The sequence below is a fragment of the Glandiceps talaboti genome, chromosome 16 (assembly GCF_964340395.1).
Source record: "Glandiceps talaboti chromosome 16, keGlaTala1.1, whole genome shotgun sequence".
NCBI lineage: Eukaryota > Metazoa > Hemichordata > Enteropneusta > Spengelidae > Glandiceps > Glandiceps talaboti.
This window is the reverse complement of record NC_135564.1, coordinates 20,143,984-20,170,917: the sequence shown is the minus strand read 5'-3', so window position 1 is coordinate 20,170,917 and position 26,934 is coordinate 20,143,984. Positions and strand designations below refer to the sequence as shown.

At 35.8% G+C, this 26,934-nt stretch overlaps 2 protein-coding genes across 2 annotated transcripts in view; one reads left to right on the top strand and one right to left on the bottom strand.

Annotated features, from left to right (window-relative positions):
* Positions 1–472: 472 nt before the first annotated feature.
* LOC144447210 (histone acetyltransferase type B catalytic subunit-like) lies at positions 473–21,421 on the bottom strand. Its single transcript, XM_078137113.1, has 10 exons — positions 21,415–21,421; positions 20,623–20,700; positions 20,312–20,387; positions 19,436–19,559; positions 7,653–7,948; positions 4,635–4,739; positions 2,997–3,103; positions 2,211–2,362; positions 1,510–1,626; positions 473–1,160 (listed from the first exon to the last, which is right to left on the bottom strand). Exons 1-10 carry the CDS (start codon positions 21,419–21,421, stop codon positions 993–995), a joined length of 1,230 nt encoding a protein of 409 aa, XP_077993239.1. The 3' UTR covers positions 473–992.
* A 653-nt stretch (positions 21,422–22,074) lies between these two features.
* The window catches only part of LOC144447024 (electrogenic aspartate/glutamate antiporter SLC25A12, mitochondrial-like), a 35,215-nt gene continuing 30,355 nt past the window's right edge, over positions 22,075–26,934 (top strand). Inside the window, exons 1-2 of the mRNA XM_078136890.1 lie at positions 22,075–22,272; positions 22,398–22,454. Of these exons, the coding sequence (XP_077993016.1) occupies positions 22,234–22,272; positions 22,398–22,454 (96 nt within the window). The 5' untranslated portion in view covers positions 22,075–22,233. The remainder of the gene's footprint in view (positions 22,273–22,397; positions 22,455–26,934) is intronic.

Below are 26,934 nucleotides of genomic sequence, written 5' to 3'. Positions count from 1 at the left end.
CACCCTGTATATATAGGATGTCAGGCTTTAATGACTTGGTTTCTGTAACGCTATGTAATCACACCCAGTACAGGGTAGTGTACATTTAAACTATACATCCTGTTCTGGTAGCCATACTTTTAATACAGTACAGGATATTTTACATGTGAAATGAATATTAGACACATTCCAATATAAGCAATACCTGATGTACGACAATGCCCTTTTATAACACTATCTGATACAAACAGGTTGAAGAGTGGATATCTGTGTAACATTACAACATGAAGTAGAAGTATGTATATATGTTAGTTATACAAAATGTACCACAGATCTTAAGTATAAATAGATTTACAATATTGAAGACCCTAACTCTGGCTACGGTGGTTTAAACAAATATTCAATATGTAAAGATACAGCCCCAGCCCCCCCCCCCCCTACACAGACACACATATGTACAAACATAGGTCATTCCACTCTGCCTGCCTCCAGGCAATGCCATTTGGAAGTTAATAAAGAAAACCTATGTCCCACAATGGGCAAATAGTCTAGATTTTGTACAGTTCTTATTTCTGTTGTCATAACTCACTCCAAAACGTACAGTGTTGCCTGTGAAGTATCTCAGTCTGTATGTCAAAAGAAAACAGAGATCAGTATAAAATGTAAGGTGTAAAAAAAAAATGAACTTGCCATATTTCAGGCCCTCCTATGTAGAAGATAGATTCTTTTTCCTAGTGTGGTTTCCCCTGACTATTTATTATATACTTTATTCAATCCTATGAAATATTGAAAGAAAAATAATTTATGTATGCCAATATAAACTTTTGTTATACAAATTCAGTCTCCCATTCAATTATAGGAGACTTGGTCTCACAGGGGGAAAAGGAAGATAAAGGTATATTATGCAAATTCATCAAGACTCTACCATTATAATCTAGGGAGTACAGCTCTCTTAGAGGTGGGAGTACAGTAGTGTATAGACAGGACATATAAATACTGCAGTAACAGTTCAACTACACTGTTGCCAATCTCTCTACAATCTTCCGGTAATCTTCTACAAGTTCTTGGAACATTTTTTCTAAGTTTTGATGTCTTTCTTGTAAACTCTGACCAGCCATGGCAGCAGCTAACTCCTCAGGTTTCAACACTTTGCGCATCTTTTCTAAATCTGCCTTTTCTTTCTGTAAAATAAATACAAATGATAACCTTCATTTATTGCACTGACCAACATTCTTTGCACAGCTACCATGTAATGAAAGGCATATTCTTATAAAGTTATTATTTGTTTTATTCTATTGAAATAAGTTTATTTTCTAAAAGTATATTTTTGATATATATAATCTAATTTGTCACAATCCAAAACACAATGACCCCCCCCCCACTACACACTTTCAAAGCAGGATTACTTCTACCCCTAACCAAGACATTTCTGTCAATATAAATTTTACATCACAATTGGGTTTTTATCCAATAAAAGGCAAATTTATCATTTACTTATTTAATTGCAATTTTTAGTCTAAAAGTTCTTACCTGATACGGAATATTCAACCTTTTCTTGACGTCCAATCGGTACTGTCGAAACTGTTCTGCATTGCTTTCATCTGTAACTCGTAATCTCAGAATTTCATAAATTCTCCTTGCTTGTTTCTGTAAAGGATAAAATACCAGCCAGTTAAAGCTATCATCTGAAAATACTCAATAATAATGTATGTGTTTGATTTGTTTGTTGTTATTATTATGCACATGTCCAGTGTCAATGATGTAACAAGTGTCAATCCAGTGTCAAAGGTTAAACTAACATAATTTGCATATTTTTCATCCTAAAATTGTCTCCACTAAATGTCAAAGGTTAAACTAACATAATTTGCATATTTTTCATCCTAAAATTGTCTCCACTAAGTGTCAAAGGTTAAACTAACATAATTTGCATATTTTTCATCCTAAAATTGTCTCCACTAAGTGTCAAAGGTTAAACTAACACAATTTGCATATTTATGATGTCATTGCACATGTTTGTACATTTGGCGTGAAAGGTTCAAGTAACATTATGATAATATATGTATTGCATATATATATATCGGTTATTACTTGATATCTCCTCTTCGTTCATTCATATCACCATTTAGTCATAGTGACACTCGTCACTATACAGAAATGTCATGCACAGTAATAAATTAAGAGATATGGGGTATTAACCTCATAATAGACTTTGGGACAGTGAAAGTCCATACCTTATTAATTTTCAGTTTTTCTTGTGCCTCTGTCACCATTTCATCACTGAATCCTTGATTTAAATGTTCTGGTGCAAACGATGACAAATGTAAACAAGCCTTGCAATCTACAAAGTCTCTTAACCGTATGAAGTCATCTGAAGGATCTTCAACTGGGTGTGAAAAAAATGAAAACATTTTCACAATGGCATGAAATATATTCCTTGCAAATGCATCTTAATTATTATGCACAAAACTTCACACGTTGGAAGTGGCGATTTATTGCAACTATGACTGGAGTACCATTACAGGTAAAACAGATGTGCAGAGCAAATTACTCTTTCTCGATGTCTATACGGCTATGGCACCATTCAAAATGAACACAAACTTCGTATAATCACTCTGCTGTTCTAATACAGTATTAATTCTTGGTACCTGCAATATCACATATGTGTGTCAGGAAATTAATGATCATTTGATTACTTGGTTGACATCTTAACTTCTACTGAACCATACACATGTATGCTTTACTATTTACATGTGTAAGAATGAGTCTACCTTCTATGTTCTGCTTGAACCTTTAGCATGAAATGAAATACTATCGCAGAATCCAAGTCTTTGAAGAGAGAGGGACATACATATACAGAGTTTACACACACACACACACACACACATGCACACATGCACGCACGCACACACACGCACACACACACACACACACACGCACACACACACACACACACACACACACACACACACACACACACACACACACACACAGACAGAGAGACCCACTGGCTTTGTTACCTGTGATATCCAGAACTTCCAGGTCCTGTCTGTAATCAATGTAAATTGTTTCTAATAACTGAGCACCAAGGCCTTGTCTTTGATATGGTGGCAGGATAAGCATTTGACTGAACAATAGAAATAAAAACACACATGGTAAGGAATGGTACATGTATGTCATATAAACTTATTTTCAATCATGGAAAATGTATGTCTCAATCCACTATCAATCAAAACTGTAAAGATTTCAATATTAAAATATTGAATTTACAGGATAGTATTACTTCAACACATATATATGTATACGTACTAGTGTACTCTGTTCACGTTAAATTTCCATGGTTGCATGCAAAACCTTATTTCTCATCACACGAAAACACAAATTTTTTGGGATTCAAGTAAAATTAAATTCCCCTTCTCATCTTTCACCCATGCTCCTTGTTACAGTATAAAGAAACTTAATGGTCTGATTACTCACAGGCCTAAAAAAAAAGTTACCCATAGTTGTAAATTGTGCCCTCTAGTGGTGTACAAGTGACATGCAGAAAACATATGGGTAATGTAGCTGTAATCAATGATGTAATATTTGGGGTCTATATCTCATATCACACATATACAGTTCAAGGCAAATAAAAAACCACAACCACAAACACAAACACTATACTATACTACTAGGCTTCATATACTTTCAATCCAGGAGTGTGCACATCCATTTCTAGAGGGTAACCAGTATAATTTTTCTCTAGAGAACTGTATTGTTGTTGTATATGTCACACACAGGGTACAAACTGCCTCAAAATTAAATGTTCACACCACTGGGAATTTTAAAATTCTAGGGTTTATTATTTCATAAATTCTATTTCTGTAACAGTTTCCAGGAATAATTTACATTATATCCAGATTATACCGGAGAAGTGCAAGGGTATTTAAGCAACTACCAATGACAGCATAAACCCTTTCCTGTGGTTGAGGGCGCTGTTTACTGTAAGTGGTCATCTTTTGGTGTCATGTTCACATGAAGATTCAAAATGTTATTGTATGATGAAAACACAATTATTTTTATGTCAGATGTTAAGTTGAGGATATATTACCCTTCATTCGTAATTTAACATTTTCAGACAAAAAAATGTAAAACAAGGATATTATTTATGCAGTTTGCAATTGTGATCAAATATACAAGACAAATACTTCTTTTCTTTGTAAACTTCACTGCAATACCCTCTTGCCCATCAAATACTTATTTTCTTTGTAAACTTTACTACAATACCATATTGCCATTCCTCTTATAGGGTTTATATACTTATGTCAAATAAAATTCCAGGGCGTTTCATCAGTTTTCCAGGAGAATTCACACCAACTTTGGTCGTTTTCAAGAGTGTTGACCAGTGAAATACAATTTACTTGTAACCACACCTGCTTTTTTCTAATACATATTTCTCACCTACATGTATATAATTAAAACTTTACAATGGAAATCATTCAGTCAATCAAATTTCCTGGAGTGTCCAAAAGTCAATATGCATTTTTCAAGGACTTTTCAGGAGGCCTTTGAAATTCAAGGACTCTCCAGAAGTGTATGGACCATGTCTTATATAGTTGATCACAAATGTATTAGATAAGTACACATCACATCTGTGTAGTACAAACTGACAGACTTACCTTACTCTTGGCCTTGTTTTGTTGGGATAGGCATAGTATTTATACACGGTACAATAACCAGCAATGCTGTACTGGGATGTGCCATCTACTATATACTTCTCAAATCTAGGGATGGAATTAATAGAGGAATATATGATAGGAAGATACAAAGAATTCAAATGGATATCAAATGTCTGCAGTATATTAAAACAATCTTGAACTGAAAATAGTAACTAGCATGAACCCATATAAGCAGCCACCTACAAAACAAAATGTTGGGTATTGTTGCAAATGACCCCGGCAGTCCCCATGGAAACAGGTGATAACATTTAACAAACTTAACACCTTCACATTCATTTCATGTTGAATTCAGGGCTTGAAATTAACTTTTTTCCTTGGTAGTCTCAATGGGCTACCAATTTTAGAAATTGGTAGCCCAAGGATGGTGACCAGTAATCCTATATCCCTGAACTGAAAACAGAGTTCCTCTATTGGAAATACATGTATGTATGTTATTAAAATTCCATCCTTTAAATCATCAAATAATCAGTGGTAGTCTGAGTGGGCTACCAGTTGCAAATTATGGTTATTCATCACACAGAGCCAGTGAACAGTAACCTACAATGCACTATTATTCATCAAACAGAGCCAGTGAACAGTAACCTACAATGCACTGTAATTCATCAAACAGAGCCAGTGAACAGTAACCTACAATGCACTGTTATTCATCAAACAGAGCCAGTGAACAGTAACCTACAATGCACTATTACTCATCAAACAGAGCCAGTGAACAGTAACCTACAATGCACTGTTATTGATCAAACAGAGCCAGTGAACAGTAACCTACAATGCACTGTTATTCATCAAACAGAGCCAGTGAACAGTAACCTACAATGCACTATTATTCATCAAACAGAGCCAGTGAACAGTAACCTACAATGCACTATTATTCATCAAACAGAGCCAGTGAACAGTAACCTACAATGCACTGTTATTCATAAAACAGAGCCAGTGAACAGTAACCTACAATGCACTGTAATTCTGCAACATGACATTAGTACAAGATCACTGTAACCTTGTGTTCTCTTGACACCAATATTGACTCATGTTCAGTGTGTTCTCTTGACACCAATATTGACTCATGTTCACAGTGTGTTCTCTTGACACCAATATTGACTCATGTTCACAGTGTGTTCTCTTGACACCAATATTGACTCATGTTCACAGTGTGTTCTCTTGACACCAATATTGACTCATGTTCACAGTGTGTTCTCTTGACACCAATATTGACTCATGTTCACAGTGTGTTCTCTTGACACCAATATTGACTCATGTTCACAGTGTGTTCTCTTGACACCAATATTGACTCATGTTCACAGTGTGTTCTCTTGACACCAATATTGACTCATGTTCAGTGTGTTCTCTTGACACCAATATTGACTCATGTTCAGTGTGTTCTCTTGACACCAATATTGACTCATGTTCACAGTGTGTTCTCTTGACACCAATATTGACTCATGTTCACAGTGTGTTCTCTTGACACCAATATTGACTCATGTTCACAGTGTGTTCTCTTGACACCAATATTGACTCATGTTCACAGTGTGTTCTCTTGACACAAATATTGACTCATATTCACAGTATGTTCTCTTGACACAAATATTGACTCATGTTCACAGTATGTTCTCTTGACACAAATATTGACTCATGTTCACAGTATGTTCTCTTGACACAAATATTGACTCATGTTCACAGTGTGTTCTCTTGACACCAATATTGACTCATGTTCAGTGTGTTCTCTTGACACCAATATTGACTCATGTTCACAGTGTGTTCTCTTGACACAAATATTGACTCATATTCACAGTATGTTCTCTTGACACAAATATTGACTCATGTTCACAGTATGTTCTCTTGACACAAATATTGACTCATGTTCACAGTATGTTCTCTTGACACAAATATTGACTCATGTTCACAGTGTGTTCTCTTGACACAAATATTGACTCATGTTCACAGTATGTTCTCTTGACACAAATATTGACTCATGTTCACAGTATGTTCTCTTGACACAAATATTGACTCATGTTCACAGTGTGTTCTCTTGACACCAATATTGACTCATGTTCAGTGTGTTCTCTTGACACCAATATTGACTCATGTTCAGTATGTTCTCTTGACACCAATATTGACTCATGTTCACAGTATGTTCTCTTGACACAAATATTGACTCATGTTCAGTGTGTTCTCTTGACACCAATATTGACTCATGTTCAGTATGTTCTCTTGACACAAATATTGACTCATGTTCACAGTGTGTTCTCTTGACACCAATATTGACTCATGTTCAGTGTGTTCTCTTGACACCAATATTGACTCATGTTCACAGTGTGTTCTCTTGACACCAATATTGACTCATGTTCAGTGTGTTCTCTTGACACCAATATTGACTCATGTTCAGTGTGTTCTCTTGACACCAATATTGACTCATGTTCACAGTGTGTTCTCTTGACACCAATATTGACTCATGTTCAGTGTGTTCTCTTGACACCAATATTGACTAATGTTCAGTGTGTTCTCTTGACACAAATATTGACTCATGTTCAGTGTGTTCTCTTGACACAAATATTGACTCATGTTCAGTGTGTTCTCTTGACACCAATATTGACTCATGTTCACAGTGTGTTCTCTTGACACCAATATTGACTCATGTTCACAGTGTGTTCTCTTGACACCAATATTGACTCATGTTCACAGTGTGTTCTCTTGACACCAATATTGACTCATGTTCACAGTGTGTTCTCTTGACACCAATATTGACTCATGTTCACAGTGTGTTCTCTTGACACCAATATTGACTCATGTTCACAGTGTGTTCTCTTGACACCAATATTGACTCATTTTCACAGTGTGTTCTCTTGACACCAATGTTGACTCATTTTCACTCCTCTAGAGTATATATTCTTATTTCAGCAGAACAATACTTAGTGATCATGTATGAAACAGAATAAATACATGAATGAATAATTAATTACTCACAGAAGATAGAATTGCCATCTGTCATCATCAACATCAATATAAGAGACTGCATCAATAAACCACCACAGGAATGTCTGTAATCGTTCGTGGTATTGTCTGAAACCTTGTACACTGATATCCGTCTTGTAAATCTCATACTGTCTCTCATCACCATTTTTGTGTACTTTGAATGAATGTAACAAAGTACCACTCGGTACAAAACCACTTTCATTTGACAGACTGTTGACAAAGTGATCTAAACTTTCCATAGGATGAATACCCAGTTTTTCTATGATCATTCTTGACACATCATCAGCCTGCAACAGTAGAAAAACAGAAAGCTATTATGAATCCAAGGATGAATTCACTAAACTTTGAATTTAGTTTGGTAGTCAAGATTTAGCTAGGTGAACTGTATATTTGGTAGTTAAGATTTAGCCAGGTGAACTGTATATTTGGTAATCAAAACACAATGTTAAGCAGTTTTTGTGTCCAAACTTTGAGCCTTGATATATATAAGACTTTTTTGAAATAAAGATAATTTTTCAACCACAAATACTGAGCGGTGTTTTATTTTAGAAGAGCAACATGGACAAATAAAATATTTCATCCTCCAAGTACATAATTGATTTAAAATGTACTATGTGATACACATTCTGTGATATTTTTCTCCAAATCTGAAGTTAACGTCACTTAATTTCAAATTTTCCCAGTACACTGACCTATTTTCTCTCATTACCAATTGTAAGAAAACTGATAATGTTGAAAGTAAAACACAATTTGAACCTCACTTAATTTCAAATTTCTTGGCATACTGCTCATGAGGGGAACATCGCATTTACCAGCAAAGTGCAATTCTTGCACTTTCTTATCAATCCTTATCAGCTCATTACCATAACTAAGTGTTTGCTTTTTGTAATTACATCTGATAAGCTTGAGTCGTAGCTGGTACAGGTACTAGGTCAAGACTGAAATGCTGTCGACCGAATGTGTGCAAGTACTAGTGAGTGTGTTACTCCGCTGCGAGGCACAACTGGCTTGGGTGAAAGGTCATGATTTGGCTTGGGTGAAAGGTCACGATCCAATCGCGATCATAACATTAGGATACACCGTGCACCGTACATTGACGATGTTACATGTGGTACATGGACATCAGATATGGGAATTTGCTATTTAAGTATCTCTGTGCTTAATTTTCAAAAAAATTTTTTAACTAACTATGGAACGAGAAAAACTGTAGTTCCGAGTGCAAGGTTACTTTCAAGGAGTGAATCATTTGAGTCAAGGGACATTATCAGCTGTTACAACTTTTATAATCATATTACAGTTGACATTGCAAACAGATTTAGAGATTGTCAACAACCCGACTTGCCTATTGATGAACTCGGTATCCATAGTTTGGTTTTACTGAGGTGTTTCTGACATGTCCCCCCCCCCCCCCCCACCCACCCATATTCTGCCTTTACCTAATTTACTTTTAACATATTGATAACATTTTATTTGCTCAGGACAAGTTTCTCATTGTCAAAGAGCCTTTGTCAAACAATTCCTGTCTCAATGAACAACCATACGAAATCAGACCTTGTTGAACAGTACTATCATTTTTTTATCATAGATATTATTGAATGTATTATCATCTTAAATGAATTGTCAAGCAAGACTTATCTATTGAAGCAGCGTACTTGTAAATGTGTGTTAATTTTAATCTTTACCATTTCATTGAATTTGAACCTTAATATCAGTTAGAAATACTTTTAAGGGGTTTAGTTTTTGAACACTACAAAACATCATTGAATTTGAACTTAAATATCAGTTAGAAATACTTTTAAAGGTATATTATCTGCAACGGGGACTATTTTTTTACTATTTTTATTCTTTTTTTCAATATGATTTTACTTTTACACATGGCATAGCATGTAGAATGACCTCGTGTTCAAAGCCAAACAACCTTCCATAAATATATAAAATGATTATTAAAGAATATTAACTACGTTGCTTTTAAAATTGTAAACATTCAAATGCCGCGCAAGAATACATCGACCTTTAAACGACCTATGACGTCAGTGCGGTATCAAAGTAGACTGCGCATGCTCTATTTCTCCACGAGTTATGTTGTTGTCAGAGGAGAGTTGAAATTTGTTGATGACTGGACGTGACATGGCTTAGCAATTTGCGATGCCATGGCGCGGCTAAAGCTAACTGGAAAGAAACGTGCTCGGATTCGGGAAAACGAGGGGAAAATTAATATTCGAGGGGAGAAACATCGTTGGAAGGAAACAGTCGAGATCGCAAGGACGGTAGCAAAATCCCCTGATCGGCAGGTAAGTTTTCACAGAGTTAGATTGATCACAACTGTATGTTGTTGTTTTGACTGAAAATTTGCTGTAGCGTTAGTTTCGATTTTTGAGTGTTTTCATCATTTTTTCATACAAGAACTAAGAAATATTGAAAAGTATCTTTAAGCCATTCAAAACAGTCAAAATAGCGATGTATCACGAAATGTTGAAACGGGCAATCGTACCTACAGACTAAGTAAGACCATGGCGGTCAGTTGTGAATAAGATGCCTCATTTGACATGTCGCGTTGCTAAAATTTGTAGCGTGCTCTCGCTGTCTCTTTCAAAATGTTAGTATGCACAGAGTTACTTTATCATTTTGACAGCATTGAGGTAGTTTGAGACATCTTTTGGGTCATGAAGGGGTCCCGTAATTATATTCAAGTTTGGAAATGTCAGATTTTGGGGGGCAGGCACATAGGCATTTGTTTCCCAAGTTATGTCTCAATATTTCTATCAGAATACAATAAAATGTCGGGAGTATCGTAATATTGACGTTTTTAGCCATCTATATATGAAAGGGGTAAATCACACTTGTTTCTGTGATCGCGCAGGTTCACTCGCTGCGAAAGAAGACACAAGGTATGAAAGGCAGCCACCATTACCGTACATAAATGATAAACATGAACTTTCAACCGGCCGTTGTAGTGGGCAAACATTTCGAACATTTTACCTTCCGTCCCTTCCTAGTTCCCAAATTTAATAATCTTCCGATAAATCGTTGTCGTTGATACAATCGGACCATGACTTCCAAAGATATAGACCGATTTCTGACGCCATGTAGGGGAATTGGAGCAGATAATTTTTTTCTTTCGCGGTGAGTGGACCTACGCGATCACAGAAACAAGTGTAATTTTACCCCTTTCATATATAGTTGGCTAAATATGTCAATATCAATGATACATGTATTATCGACATTTTATTGTATTCTGATAGAAATATTCTGAGACATAACTCGGGAAACAAATGCCTGTGGGCAGGCAATGACATAATAACTGGGTCTGAACTTTGTATGCAGATCGGCTCCACACGCTGGGTTTGTTTGTGCTGGTGTAGTTTTCCAGAGGTCTGAACGATAGAAAGCTTCTTTTTTTTTTAAATCAAGGCGGAAAATAAAAACCCAGTGTTACAATTATTGCAATTAATTTTGAGTGAAAACCCCAGAAATATAAAAAAGCTTTGGAAAAGTAATAGAAATAAGAAGTTGAACACAAAATAAAACAAATGCACTCTATTTCCATTTCAAATTGATTCATAATTATCAAGTTTGCCTATACTATAGCTCATGGATCTATTCTTTCTACATATGGTTGAAAAATTATCTAGAGTACTTTCTTCAATCAATCAATCAATCAATCAATCAATCAGTTCTATATTACACATATTTGACAACTGGTCTAAACATCCAATACATACATGATGTAACATGACATTAAATTCACTTTTGTATGCTCAGAATTTTCATCTGAATCTATTCGGGTAAGAGCCTCCTTTTAATAAATTACAGTGTACAGTCTAATGTATAACTATAAGGGTGCTCGACATAAGACAGTACTAAAAACTGGTGAGGGGCTACATGGTACTTGCAGCCCCTCACTTGTTTTCAGTACTGGTAAGGACAATACACAACAAACACATTATTGCTCTATAAAATATGACACTATCAAGCCAACGGTGAAGTCAATTATACTTTGTGTTTAGACATCACAGGACAGCATGTGATGGATGCAAGTGGATTTCCCTAATTTTGGTATTGTATTTTAAAATAACATGTTATGTACATTTGTATACTAAGAATGTCCACCATTTGTTTGTTTCAAAATAGGAGCTGCTGGTACATGTCTTCCATCAACTGTAACTCAGCAAGAAATTGTTTCAAGTAAAGTAAGGGAAATTGAATGTATCTGAGATTTCAATGGAATCCAAATTCAGGTAATGCATCTGGAAAATTAGTATCTGTATGATTTCTACTGTCCTTGGATGTGAAAAGAGGGAAAATATAAATTGATATTTAAAAAAAAAAAATTCACTGCATTCACAGTAACGATGACTAGTAGTTGTGTGTCGACACGTCATGTGTGTGTGTGCGTGTCTGTGTGTAATTATGGTGTACAATGTCACATGTAATCGTATGTAATGAGGTATATTACTGTTTCTACCACACCAGATATTAATATCCATATATAATGTGTTATCAATTCTTGTGTACATTGTAGTGTCTGAGAGGTGAGAGTACTACATCAACAACTGTCTTGGGAGTTGAAGGAATCACAACTGGTGATGATGGAGGTGAAAGAGCTGGAGAGGGTGGTGGCGGTGGTGATCAAAAAGAATGACAGTAGGTAATATTATAAATACATTTTGCTTTGAAGTTTAATGGTTTTCTTTTCACATATGCAACTAATAATTTCTTTACCGTATTGATCTTGCTTTCACTTTGACCAGGAAAAGTGGAAAGGGAGACATATTGGTAGCCCTAATTGCCACGACAGGGAAAGTCATGCGAATAAGAAGGGTGAACTGAAATAGCATGTAAGTAAAATAACACAAATCTACATACAAATTCTTGTTTACTGTCATGTTTTTGAATATGTACAAGTTATAGAAATAGTTCATAATTGTACAACATAAAGTATATATGTTTGCATGCATGCATGTTGTCATATTTGTGTGTATACATTCATGTCTGGTGTCCAAGTCAATGTATGTTATACGTATAATATGTGAGTATGTCTGCATATATATGTTAAGTGTATGTTCATATGTATGCCGTATGCTATGTGTATATATAAGTGTATGTATGTATGTATGTACGCATGTATGCAAGCATGCAGAGACATACAGAAAGACATACAGATACATGATTCCATTTACATCCATATTTATGTATACATGTATGCCCATGTGTCTGTAACATACCAGCATGTATACATAACTGTACATACACATACAGTTTGTACACATGTATGCATAATGTTTACACATACATACTCAATGATATGTACGTATGTACGTACGTACATACATACATACATGACAAACACATGTACATGTCGTTATGTATGTATCATGTTTAGGCACTATGTACATATCATATGTATGGATGTATGTGTGTTATCACTGTTTATATGGGCATATATGGTGTAAAGTCAATATGTATAATATAATACAAGTTTTTACACATATGTACAAACATACTATATACTATACAGACATGCATACATACATTAAGTGTTTTTGCTCAGGGCGGTAAGTAGGTAAAATCAAACAGGGTTCCCATCTCATTTCACCTTTGTTCAAAACAAAATTACCATAGACTCTACAGGGAAACAAAGCCATTTATACCACTTTCTTTTACCAAGGTTCCCCAATATTAGCATACATGTTGTAAACACTGCATGATAAAGACAAAGACGTTCATAATTTGATCTATCCATACACATGCATATTTATATATACATGTATTCCTATGCGAGTCTGTGAATTTACCATACAAAAGTTACATGCACATTATACATACACACATGTACATCTTTTGTATGTCTCTATACATGCATGCCTGTGGTGTGTGTGTGAATGTATGGTGTATGTTGACTGGACAATCAAAATGTATACAGTGTACACACACATATACACAACCATACACGTAATATATAGATGTTATACCCATTACTTTTGCACCCCTATGTATAATATTTGCACATACATGGCTCGATATATGGATAGATGGTTGCATGGATAGATATATGTGTATACATGGCTAGCTGTGTATGTATATATGTATGTATGTACAAATGTATGTATGGATGGATATATATATATATATGTGTATAGATATATGATGGGTTGATTTGGGGTGCTATATTGTCTTCGTGATAAGTAATCAGATATCACAACAACAGTAATAATTTCTTTCTTTTTATTGTAACTGTAGCTGTTTGGCAAGACTAGAACAGAAGACGTCTGTATGACTATGACATCTGAAAGATCAGTTTTATCAGGAAAAAAAGCTGGTGGACAGACAAGGAATGTAAAGGGAGATGGAACTGGTAGTAAAAGACCCAAAGTGACTATCAACATCCCCATCACCTAAAGCTTCTATCGTACAAAAGAAAATTCTAGAAGATTGAATATGACCACTAATGAATGGTCTTTCCTTGTATAAAGTGAAATAAGGAAAGACTTGTGCAAAGATAAAATTTGTTACACAACAAAATCACATACAAGACCAGCACTCAAATGTTGTTTATCATGACACTCTTATCAGTTTGTTTATATATCTTAGAAAAGTAGTACATAGTAAACTGTTTGCTTGTCTATCACAAACTCAAATTTGTATATCAAAGTTGTCTCATTGAAGAAGGCGCAAAGTCAACTGTATTCAATCAATCTTTGTATCATCGATCAATAACAATCTCGGCAAGCCTTCTCGGTATCCTTTCAGGGTATTGACCAAATGGATCAGGGCTGTTATCCCCAAATGCATACACCCAGCAATTTGGGATGACTCGTCTGTCCCAGATTTTGGACAACTAAGCTGCCAAATGGTAAATTGGCTATATGAAGCAATGTCTTTGTGTGGTACCATCAGTATGTCTCATCTGTGAACTCTTGTCAAGGCAAGCACAATGACATCTGGTGAAAGAACAGAAAAATTAGATTTATACATTGCCAGTGTTTCATGATTTCATCATAGTCATAAACTCAATGCCCAGTGATGGTTATTCTCAACCTATGTGAGAATGTTTATTTTTATGAAAGGTCAAAGATGATGTGTGCTGAGCTGATGTGATTTTAGAATAATACATGATTCTAGATACTGATCCTCTGTATAATTGCATTCCTGTTACCCACAACAAAGTAGCTTTTATGGTAGTAACAAGTAATACTAGCTCTCCTATTTATGTTTTGAAGACTCAGTGACATAAATATACCATGTTTCACCATCCATTGATTTGGCATTGTAAAGCTTGGGTTTAAAGCCCACCAAGTAAATCGATATAGATTGAAAGGCTCACAGCATCAGCATATTGCCAGACTAGTCTCATAGATTATTATGAATATGTTAACAAATTACAGATGTTTGAAGGCCCACTTCGGTTCACTTATGGTTCCACTGACTATTGCAGAAGTGTAACAGGTTGTATCTGTAGTACTAGTTGGTTTCTATATTTGGACCAAGATTTTAATGTTTTTTGTTTACCCTTGCTAACATGCTTGTAATAAAGCCAGTTTGAGTGGGATGTTATGCATGCATCAGCAAGTGATCTAACACACAATGGTAATTGCTGTATTACATTGCCTATTAATACACTGGGGAAAAAACATTTCATGACTAATATTTACAATTGTGGACAGCATTCAACAAGATAATGAAACATGATGACATACCAAGTATGGGACTTTGTATTCATGCAGGGTAATAACATCCAGGTTATGTTGCAACAAGTATGATGTCATGGTTGAACATTAGACCTGGCTCGGTCGCTGGCTATCAACCTTTCTCGTCATCTTATCCAGAGACTGTAATTTCTCCAATGAGATTATTTATTTGAGTCTGAAAGAGTAAAAACATGATCATATATATCAACACTATTTTCATGCTAGTATTTAGTGATGCCATAATTTGATTAAAATAAGAGGAATTTATTTATTCCTATAATTGGCATGTAGTGTGACTTGTCCTTTCTGTTCTTACTGTAAACCTCAGCTTGAGAGCTACTTTCAAATATTCTACTCACTCTCTATCTTTATTTGTCAGTCCCTATCTGCAATGCCTATACCACATTCTGTACAATCGAACTAAATCTACCAAGTACTTCTACTTTAACTTTTAATACTACTCCTACATGTATGTGCTATATGTACCTATATGTAACAATGGAATCACTTTCATTGGTAAATTCTCAACAACTATTAGGGTAATGAAGGTACACATTTGAAATCAATAAATTTAGTGATGGCCTTTACAGGGAGAGATCTGGCACTGGACGATAACATATACATGTACTTGGAGTTAATTAGCCGACAGGGCTTTCCATCACAGTCTTGATTTGGGCGAGAAACAGCATCACCATGAATGTTAGTGTCCTCCTCCCATGGTGAGCATTCTTTTAAAAATGATGACATGCTAGAGGCCATGCTGTTGAGGCTAAAATTTCAAACCATACACATTACTGAAAGCCATAGTATATTATCAATATTGTCTTCAATTCCCATGAAGAGATTTAGGGCATAAACAAACACATTCTCGGGAGTTGCCCAACTCATGATAATTCAAAATAGGTTTTAGAACTTATTATGGTGAAGCCACAAAAAATGTTGGAAATGCACTTGGTAAATGACTCTTGGGGTTAAACTTTAGCTCCCTCCCCATCAGCCGATCTCAATTTTCAAAAAAAAAGCACATTCACCAATTTCATCATGTCCCCATTTTCTAATACGCCCCCCCCAAAAAAAAACAACAACAAAACAACAACAACAACAAACAAAAAACAATCTGCTGATACCCCTCAGGAGCAATTGATGCTGGACAGTAAAGATCTGAAGATATGACTAAATGATTGATATAAATAATGAATGACATATTGAATAATTAGTAATCCAACTGCAAAAAATTATATGTAATGTATAGTAAATAAGTCTTTACTAGACTGTACACATATTTTTTGAATTCATAACATGTATAATATGGAAATTTGACGGAATATGTATTTCTTCTGAAATAATCATGAAAGAAATCTGCAGTGCACATGTTCCAGGCCATTTTGTTTTCTTTTTGGTGTTTTCATTCGAAATATTGTTCACTGAAATTTAGTTCGCGTCCGGGGGATAATACACCAATGGTATTCAGTACTTCTACATTGGTACATCTCGACATGCAGTACGCGTTGTTGTGTTCGAGGCATCTACATGTAATATTGTATGCAGTTCATGGACTGCAAATTTGTTTTCACATGGATTAATAAGTATTTAGTTCAGCCCTTATTTCTATCGATCTGTTAGTAATATCTTCACTCTCCGGCGTCAAGTGTTCATAGTTCTGCTAGTAATTGTAGCTCACTGTTTGGTCCGACTATAACCTCAGACCACTAAAAAGACACGGTGTGTATCAAACTTCATTGATCGCCTAGCTGCAATAATTGTAGTGTTTGCTGCGATTTTGGGGGGCTTTTTCGTCTGTTTTTGTGCCTTTTTGTGTTCCGGTGTTTATTCGGGTTAAACATTGTAACACGAAAAGGCACACAAACAGATGAAACATCCCTCAAATCACACCAAACGCTGCAATTATTGCAGCTACGGAACGCCTTGTCACTCACTAACTGCAATCGGCGTGACACCGGCGTTTAGACTCTTACAAAACGCAAAATTAATGTGGTTTATACTTACATCGTATTCCAGAGCATCGCCGTCGCTTATCCATGCCATTGTAATACATATTTCAGCACTAAATCAGTCCCAAAACCACTTGGCCTGGCTATCCCACGCGTTCCGCCCGTGTGACCCTTAGCGCTGCATGTCATTGTTGACATCTCGTGCTGGCACGCTCGCTCAATATATCGCGTAATGATGACATCACTATCACATGACTTGCCTCTATCGATGTCAACAAGTATGGCGGGCGGTTTGAAAAGAAGTAAACCGGCCGAATGTTTTACAGCTCCCGTATGTCACTTTGGAGTAATATTGACGACCAGTAGACAGGTAAATTTTCTAATTAGATGGATTGGACCATTTACAGTTTAGTTTTAACGTATTTTTCAATGAAAGAAATTACCCAAAAAAATAGTCCCCGTTGCAGATAATATACCTTTAAGGGGTTTAGTTTTTGAACACTACAAAACATCATTGAATTTGAACTTAAATATCAGTTAGAAATACTTTTAAGGGGTTTAGTTTTTGAACACTACGAAACAGTGTCATCTTTTTATTTTTCAGAACACTGTTGAATAGTTCTATCTTTACATTTGACATAGTACACTTATCTTTTAAATACATTTTTTTTTTTTGCTTTATTTTGAATTGTGAAGCACCCAGTAACAATAACCTTTTGGCTTTATATAAATTTTTACTTTATTTATTCATTATTTAGTGTCATACTTTTAAAAAAAAGGACTCCTAAGGCCAAAAAAAAAAATATGTCTGGTTCTGGTCAGCGCGCGCGTGCCCTGAATACCCCCGCGTCGATCCTTTTTTTTCCGATAATTTTTGCTTTCCCGTTCCTTATTTACAATTCCCCGTCGATCAACACTGTATGCAAGGCTAGCGGAAAAAATTTAACTCGTGTGATGACGCACTTCTATTTGGTAACGGGTACCCTTTTCTTCTAGTACTGTTGCATACCCATAATCCCCCGTACGATATGTGTACGTAATATGTACGATGAGCGTGGTTGATGGGAATCACGGGAAATAGTGTGTTCACTGTGCTAGGTGGTAAACCGCTCACATGTTTCGAAAATGTCAGAAGTTTGAGTACGTCGTGAGCAATCGAAATGTTGATATCAATTCAGCTGACTTTCGAGGTGTTCTTAGTTCTGGTGATCGTTTCGTTCTGCCTTCTGAATACAAAGATTTTCCTGTAGCGTAAGCAGTTAGCTCTGGATGTATGCGCTACGATGTTCGACACGTCTTTCCATCTGCGATGAGTTGGAAAGACGTGTCAAACATCGTACCGTATACAGACTGCGTATCAGACTGATGATGGACGGTGCTCGAAAGAAAACACTGCCTCCTCTACGTCCGTTGGACAGACCTATTTCTCGTTATTTAACGTTGCAAGTTGCACAATGACATTATACAGTGGTTGCAAGGCAAGACTCATTATCTTGGATGGGATTATAACTGCAAATCGGGATTATAACTGCAAATCACTGGGCGATAAGATAAATTTGTAAATGTGACTAGTGATGCCCTGATGGATGATTGATCCGCATCGTATAAAACTTGCCATACAACAGTGCCAACTTCCAGAGTTGTATGACATCTTCCGAGAGCATGTAAAGTGTCAAAAATGTGTATTTACTAATTTGCCAAAAAAAAAAAATTAGGAAAAAAAAAAAAATCGCGCGTCGTCGCACCACTTTAGAAAGTTTACCCTGACCAGAACCAGATTTTTATTTTTTTTTGGCCTAATAATGCATGGAGTTGTCACTAGTCAAGTGATTTAGACAGCTCATCAGTATGCCTTCTAATGATAGCCAAATTTTGTTGTTGTGAGTCAAAATGATAAAAACTATGATTTCTTGTGAGTCATCACATATTAAGAGATAGGAGAAAACCAAATTTTGGTGCATCACTAGAAATTGTGTGTGTCAGTGGCGTGTCAAATTGGCTTAGAAGGCACACTGCAGCTCAGTCACCCATGCCACGGTAGTCAGACATCAAACTGTCTAGGAATACAGTATTTCATCATCTAGTTTGAGATCAATGTGTGAATACTGTGTACAACTAAATGAAGACTTCTTACCTGAACACCATCAAACTTTGCAGGGTCTACTTTTTCTGTACATGACTTTCCAAGGTACAAATTTAACTTGGCTGCTGAGTAATACAGCTGTACCTGCAGGTCTTTGTAGCCAAAGATATTTTCACTGAAAGATTCAAAAATACAAATTGACAATGATGTTTATTATTTACTATATTTCTCTTTGTTGAGTTGAGTAAAATACAATTGACATAAGGGGCCTTAAAAAACTCACAAATTGAAATATATATTGACTGAAGAAAAACATTGGAGAATAATGTAATTATACCTGTACAATTTAATTCAAGAAAATATGGGGAAATCATGGCAATTTTGAATTTTCTGACCAATTTTTGAGCATTTTTTTTAAATGTTGGAATGTTATTACAGAAGATTTCATCTTAGCTTGCAATTAAATGTTATTAAACAATGTATCAAGATCAGTGAGACTGATCACAAGGTTTCATGTTGAGATAGACACAATAAAGATAACACACAAACATCCCTTACACAGCATCTGCTCTGTATTTTGCTAATGATAACAAAAACAATTTATAAATGTAACAAAATACAGAGCAGACACTGTGCAAGGGATGTTTGTGTTATCTTTATTGTGTCTATCTCAACTGCACATGAAACCTGGTGATCAGTCCCACTGATCTTGATATTGTTTAAATAGAATTTGCAAGCTAAGACGAAAACTCCTGTAAATCTAACTGGAGAAAGTGAACACAACAGACCCAGACAAGTGTCTTTGTTTAAGATTGATATGTATGGTATTAAACAGAGGGGAATTTTATTTGGAAATGTTGATACATTTTACCTACTGATCACCCTTACTTCAAAACACTGAGAAAATAACGATTAATCATTACTTACTTTTGGCCAAAGATTTGGTGTGTGAATTCTGGATTGAAACCTACGCTGTCATCATTAATATCACTCGATGTTTTTACTAAAAAAACACAATAATGGGGAAAAAAAGATAAATTAATAAATGACAGCAGAACAGCACATCTATTCATGGAAAGAAAAAACGTCAAAAGATATGTACATTTGGCAATGGATACATAATTTATGTTCCGAGTTCAGAATTACAACAAACAATGATTCAAGAACTGGGAAACCCATATTTGGTTGTAATAATATCTGTTAATGGGAAAAAATAGCAACATTTATTGATTCCTTACCAAGTTTCATAGAAATGGCTTCATTTGCTGAACAGACATACTGCTCCATAGCACTCCGCATCAGTGACATTTCTGAAATAGAGGATAATTGTAATTATACTTCCATGCTTGCAGCTACTGAACACTTGGCACTGGACTTCATGAACAAATTGCTGATAAATTTATGAAATACATGTATAGACAAATTATGTCTTTAATGAATTATCCGCCTTCTTTAATTTGAAAGGTGGATTAATTTGTGTCACTTTGAGGGGTGACAACCTGTGTTGCAGATATCAAGATTATTCCTAAAATATCAAACAAGGGTTCCCGATAGCTTGGATCTAATAATCTAAATAATCACTGTAAATGTGTCAAATTATCAAATAATGGAAGTGTCACCGACGCGACAAGTGATACTTCCGTGCTACTAGTACTACTACTAAGACACCAGACCTTTAGGATATTAGGACTGTCAGTATCAAACACAGAACAAAGACAATATTGGCACTTCTACATCTGGTCTCACTGGTGAATTTTCACTTTCTTGCATACCGCTTTCTAGTTTTACAGTTTACATTATCACAACATCATCACTAGCTACAGCTATGTACGTTTTGACGTTCATTGATAATAAAACCGTGCAAAGATGAAAAAAGTCAACATGTCTGGAGAATTTTTTGAAGATAGCATGGTCTTGAATTACAAAAGACTGTGCTCGTCTCGTTTTACCATTGACACATTTACTTTCTTTATCTTTTGGGGTAAAATTTGTTTTCTTTTTCCCTGAGTACTGATACATAAGTTACTCACCCGCCATGTTGGATCCTTATTTCGCGGGTTCGTCCTCACACACATGCGCAATATTGCAAGGTCATTGAAGGTCAACGTCGGTCAAACTTTTTCAACTTTGACCTCCTATGGAGCCATACTTCAATATAATGTGTAAAAATGTGGATGTTATCAGATGTGTTGATTTAATCACTTTTAATGTGATTCACTTCTCATAAAATATTTGGCCAAAAATATACACGAGTCTTTTTGCTACTTCCTCAATAATAATAGACAGATGAAATGTTCTGAGCTACACGGACGAGGAGGTCTTCATAAGTGAATGGCCTTTGGATCATACCATTTTTTCATAAATATAGGGTAGTGATCTGTCAAACGCACATACTCGAAATAAAGCATTTTGTGATAGTTTCTAATAGGGCGATGTATACAGTGCTAATTTAAAATCTTACAGATACTTTTTAGGTCAAAGCGTACCAATATACTGTTTGCATATGGAGAGAAATATGCAGGACGTCAAAACGCCATTCCGCCATCACGAGAGAAATTTGTACTTTGGCCAATCAGCATCGAGTAATCACATGCACGCTTGCCTTATAAGGAAAATAACAAACAAAAACAAAAGGAAAGCAAGTCTGCTAAAGCTACAACTTACTCTATTTCGGGATAGTGCTGTGCATTTTGAACTAGGTTGGTTAGGGACTGTCAACATTCTTTGCATGTTTCTGGTCGCATTTTGGTATTTACCGTCGATTACCCTCAAATTTTATGTTGTTGCGATCTCATAGATGTTTACAAATTTCATTATAGGACGCGGCATTGCACAGATCGACAGCAAATATGGGAAATTCGCAGACAGCCACGTGTGAACCCCAGAAGGTAGGGCCGGTTGCCGATCATGTAAACTTACGATCACCTTTTTTTCCAATCATGTCCAGTTCATGTACAGCCGACCAAGCTTACTTTTCCTTGGTTTGTTTTATTAATTTTCCCTTTTTCTGTAGGAAATCCGCCTGGTGAAAAGAGCTGATCCGGGCCAGCTGTATGAAGTATTTCAAAAGGTATGTTGCAAGTCTAGTTATTACATATATGTATTTCTGTGCTGCATATATTAGATGTCTGCGAAGCCTCTTCGGCAAAGTTTCGTATGGTACCGGAAGTAGTCAGCAGCTGATTGCTTGACGTGACCCTTATGGAATGTCCGTGCAAGGAGTGTGCCGGCGGCGTGACATTTTAAACTGGTTCAAAGTGTGTTTGTGGTTTTCATAGTTTGTTGACACCCAGATGTACATAAATTTCACCAGACGGTTTCTCACGTAAATTAGGACTTGTGCACGTACCGTTGATGTCATGGCCCGGGTGACTTTCTACGGATCAGACAGTCCCCATCCAGAACGATTTCTACCCCAAAATAGTCGTCTGCTAGGTTTTTTTAATGTCAACAACTGATACCACAATAGAAGCATTCTGAATTTATTCAGTACCAATAATTTTCCAGTTGGCAACCCGAGCGTGATAAAATGATGTATGTTATGTAATATCTTTCACCATGTACCGCCCCAACTGATATTTCATGTTGTTGCATACTGTGCCAAAATTATATATGAATATACTTGCCCTATGTAGTAAAGTTGAAATTATCAATGGAAGATTTGTAGTTATAATGAGAATAAGGAATAATTAATCACAAAGATAGATTTTGATTACTTGTTCTGCAGCAAAACTGTTTGTATCGCTGTGTAAGCAGTGTTTGTGCAGGTGAAAAAATAAGGGGTGTTCCCAAAATTTGTGTAGAGCAGTGAGTTCCACTATATGATTTCTTTAGAACAGTAAATCATGTTATACCCAATGATAGACACATACTTATACATCACAATATTTGTATATTGTTTTCTGTGGTGTCAATAACTGAAACTCAAGTTATTGCAAAAAGTAACGTTTTTAAATATGAAAGAAAATGAAATTGTGTAACCTCTCATGAATATTCAATATCTATGTATGAATAAAAAGAGAAATAAAAATATCATGTTCATAGCAGACTTTTCTGATAATTTATCACAATTTCTAAATTCTAAAGCTTGGCTTCCAAAGTCTATCTTTGACTTTGAAACAAAATATGGTGTGAATGTAGTATGAACAAATGTTGTATATGAATGTGGAAAATACAAATTTAGGGAAACAGATTTTACAAAAGTGAAAGCACAGTAAAATGCCAAAACCTTGATATTAGACTTGTACAGTTGCTATGATGCTAACTATCAACCATAAAAGGCATATGACCTGAAGTGACCTTTCCAGTTGGTTATAGGTTAATGAATGTGTTAAGCCTCCAGACAGTGACAAGAAGTAGATTTAGTCCCTGTTTCAAGAATGCAATTTCCATATTTCCTGCATTCCTTGATTTAATGATTAATATAAGTATCATAATGTAAATGTGTTACCAGTTACAGGGTAATTTCTTAAGAAATGTTTACATTGATATGCACACAATAGTATATTTAAAGTGTTATCCCTGAACAAGTCACCTTTCAGCTTGGGTTTCAGTGACAATATGTAACCATTCAAATTTAGTTGTTGTGATGCATTATTACAAGAAATGGCCTTCCATCTATTCAATTTGTTGTTCTCATAATACCTTTGTTGCCATAGGTAGCACAGTTGTCATAGTTACCTGGTCCTAATAACAAAGATGCACTTACTGATAACCGACTTTGAAAGTCTAATTAGATCAATTGTAGATGATACATGATCAGTGAGTCTAGACATCCTTGCTACAGACAATTACACTGTACAATATGTCAGGTTCCCAATCAAAATTGATAATCAAGGTCTCCAGGTGCTAACTAGTGCATGGTTACCATCATGTGTAATGTGCAAGGGTTGGGTTGAGAGGAGAGTCGTCTTGAATGGTCAAGGTATTCAGACTTCAAAATCTTTTGTTATCATACCCTGTGTATATGTTAGTATGCACCCGAATGGTGCAATCATTATCGACCAAAAAAATTGACCAATCATAGTGTTCTGTTTATGCTATCCTATCCATGACGTCAATTCTGGCTGCCTCAGACACAGGATTTGTGTTTGGACAAAATGTTGACACAGCTTCACATTCAACAATGAACAAATGTCATTTAGGGGATGTTGGAGCATCACATAGTCGACAAGGTGCGGGTGTAATGCACAAGGTACCCAGTTTGGTATTGAGTCACCCAAAGTCATTGATGACAACCAATCAGGTGATCCGTTTGGGGGCGTACTAATATGTATAACTGTCCAATAAGGGAATTCAAGACATGGTGACAAAAGGTATTGAAATCAGAATACATTTATTATTCAAGATGCTGGAGAGTATAAAGAAAGATATTTTGCTTATGCTGTTGTCAGTTTTTATCTTGGTGTCCAAAATTTTCCTAGTAACTTCAACATGCTTCAGACATTTGTAAATTGTTGGAGATCAGTTGATTGTTTGTAATAGAGTCCTCGATGACATGATGATAAAGTGCATATATTAAATAACTGCAGTAGTATCATCCGCTGTGAATGTAACAGTAATAGAGGCAGTCATACAGCATCATAATAATAACACTTGATATGGTAGTTTGTGCCTGTCATGCAATGTCGTGATTGTGGTGTTTATATGTCCTCATGTCTCAGCTCTTGAGAACCTGGAGCATATGTAAGAAGTTGGAACTTGAAAATGGAGTGATTGCCTCCAAACATCACCGATCACCACAGGACATGGCTTTTTGTGTTGCATTGTATTGCTAAAGTTTACATAAAATATTTTATTTTTAATTCCTATTTATATAAAATCATCAGTTCTTACATATCTCAATAATCTAAAAGTTATTCCCTGTGTATCCAGTCGTAGAATAGAATTAAAAAAGTGGATTTGTACACACCCTGTTTGTGTTGCTAGATGTAGTTTTGTATCAGGAAAATTAGCAGTTGTGATTTAGAGATTCTGAGATTGAACATGATAAAATGAAGCTAGTAAACTAAACAGAAGTTGCATGGTAGTTGTTAGTGTTTAGTGTACTGTACCTCTCCAGTATTTATACTATCCTCTCCTTGCTATATTTAGACACTTCATTGGCTTACACACACAAATCATACAACATATAATAACAGAAATAGAACCCAGTCTGTTACAATATTTGGCTGACATAAAAACGTACACATGATAACATTAAGGACCCAGTCTGTTACAATTTGGCTGACATATACAAAACAAAGCACACATGATAACAGAAATAGAACTCGGTCTGTTACCAAAGCTAAGAATTGATGCCAGAGTGTGTACACCACCAATGATCTCTCAAGACATCTGGTATCAGTAGGAAAGTCAGATCGTTGTATTTCTGCTCCTGCTGCTATCAGTTGTCTCGATGGATATCAGTCAAAGCTTACACGCTGTCCTGTGGAGGAGGTGGTCCCCTCAGAGGAGGGCAGATAATGAGATATCATGATTGTATCTGTTGGCAAACCAAACCTACCAAACCATGATTTTATGCCCTCCTCTGATGATGCTCAAGAGATTGTTCAGCTATAGAATGCACACAGGACAGTGTTATGTTTTTTGTTCTTTTGTAGACTTTGCTGTCACTGTCACCTTCCACCATGCATTTCACTGGTCAGTGTTACGAGTAAAACATCGCAGGATCGCCGAACGACTGTGCATATCATACACATTTTATGTTCCCTGAGAACAATTTAGATAGATAAGAAACAGGCTTCCCACAGACCACTCATCACAAATATAAACAACACTACACTCCTGCCGACAAGCAGGCACTGTATGTGCACACACATATCACTTGTAACTTTGTAAGCTTGTTTGTTCCAAGACCAATGTGTGTGTCTGTGTATCAGTAGGGGTCGGATGATGTTGTTTATATTTGTATTGAGTTATCAAATTGTTCTTGGGGAACATAAAATGTGTATGATACACACAGTCGTTCAGCGATCCCTCAATGTTTTAAATGTATTTTACTCTCCTGTAGCAACTCATACATCAAACACTGTCTCCTGGCATGGTCTCTAGCATTCCCATTTACTAGATTTAGTTCCATTTCTGATGGTTCAATGATCACCCCTCTTGACTTTGATTTTTGGGGACTTGCTTTTTGCATATAAATGTTCAAACAATGTTCATCTAGTAATGTTTTTTTTAAAAAATGTCTACCAGCAGTGTTTTTGCTAAGGTTGGGGAAACACAGAGGTAAAACTGACACATAATGATATCCCTACATAGACCATTTTGTTTGGAACCCCAGTAAAGGGACTGTTCGGAAACCTAGGTAGGGTTACCTACATGTACTTACCACCCTTTGCAAAAACACTGATCGTCATGTTCAAATCTTGAAGCGATTGTTCAACATATGTTCAAATCTTCATAAGTCTCTATGGTTTCATTGTCCCTGTACTATATTATAAACAGGTCTGAATTTGTGTAAACTTGTAAATTTATGCAGCAAGTACAAGTAAGTAAGGTACTTCTTTGATCATGTGATATCTGTAACATTTGCTCTTCTTTTCTTG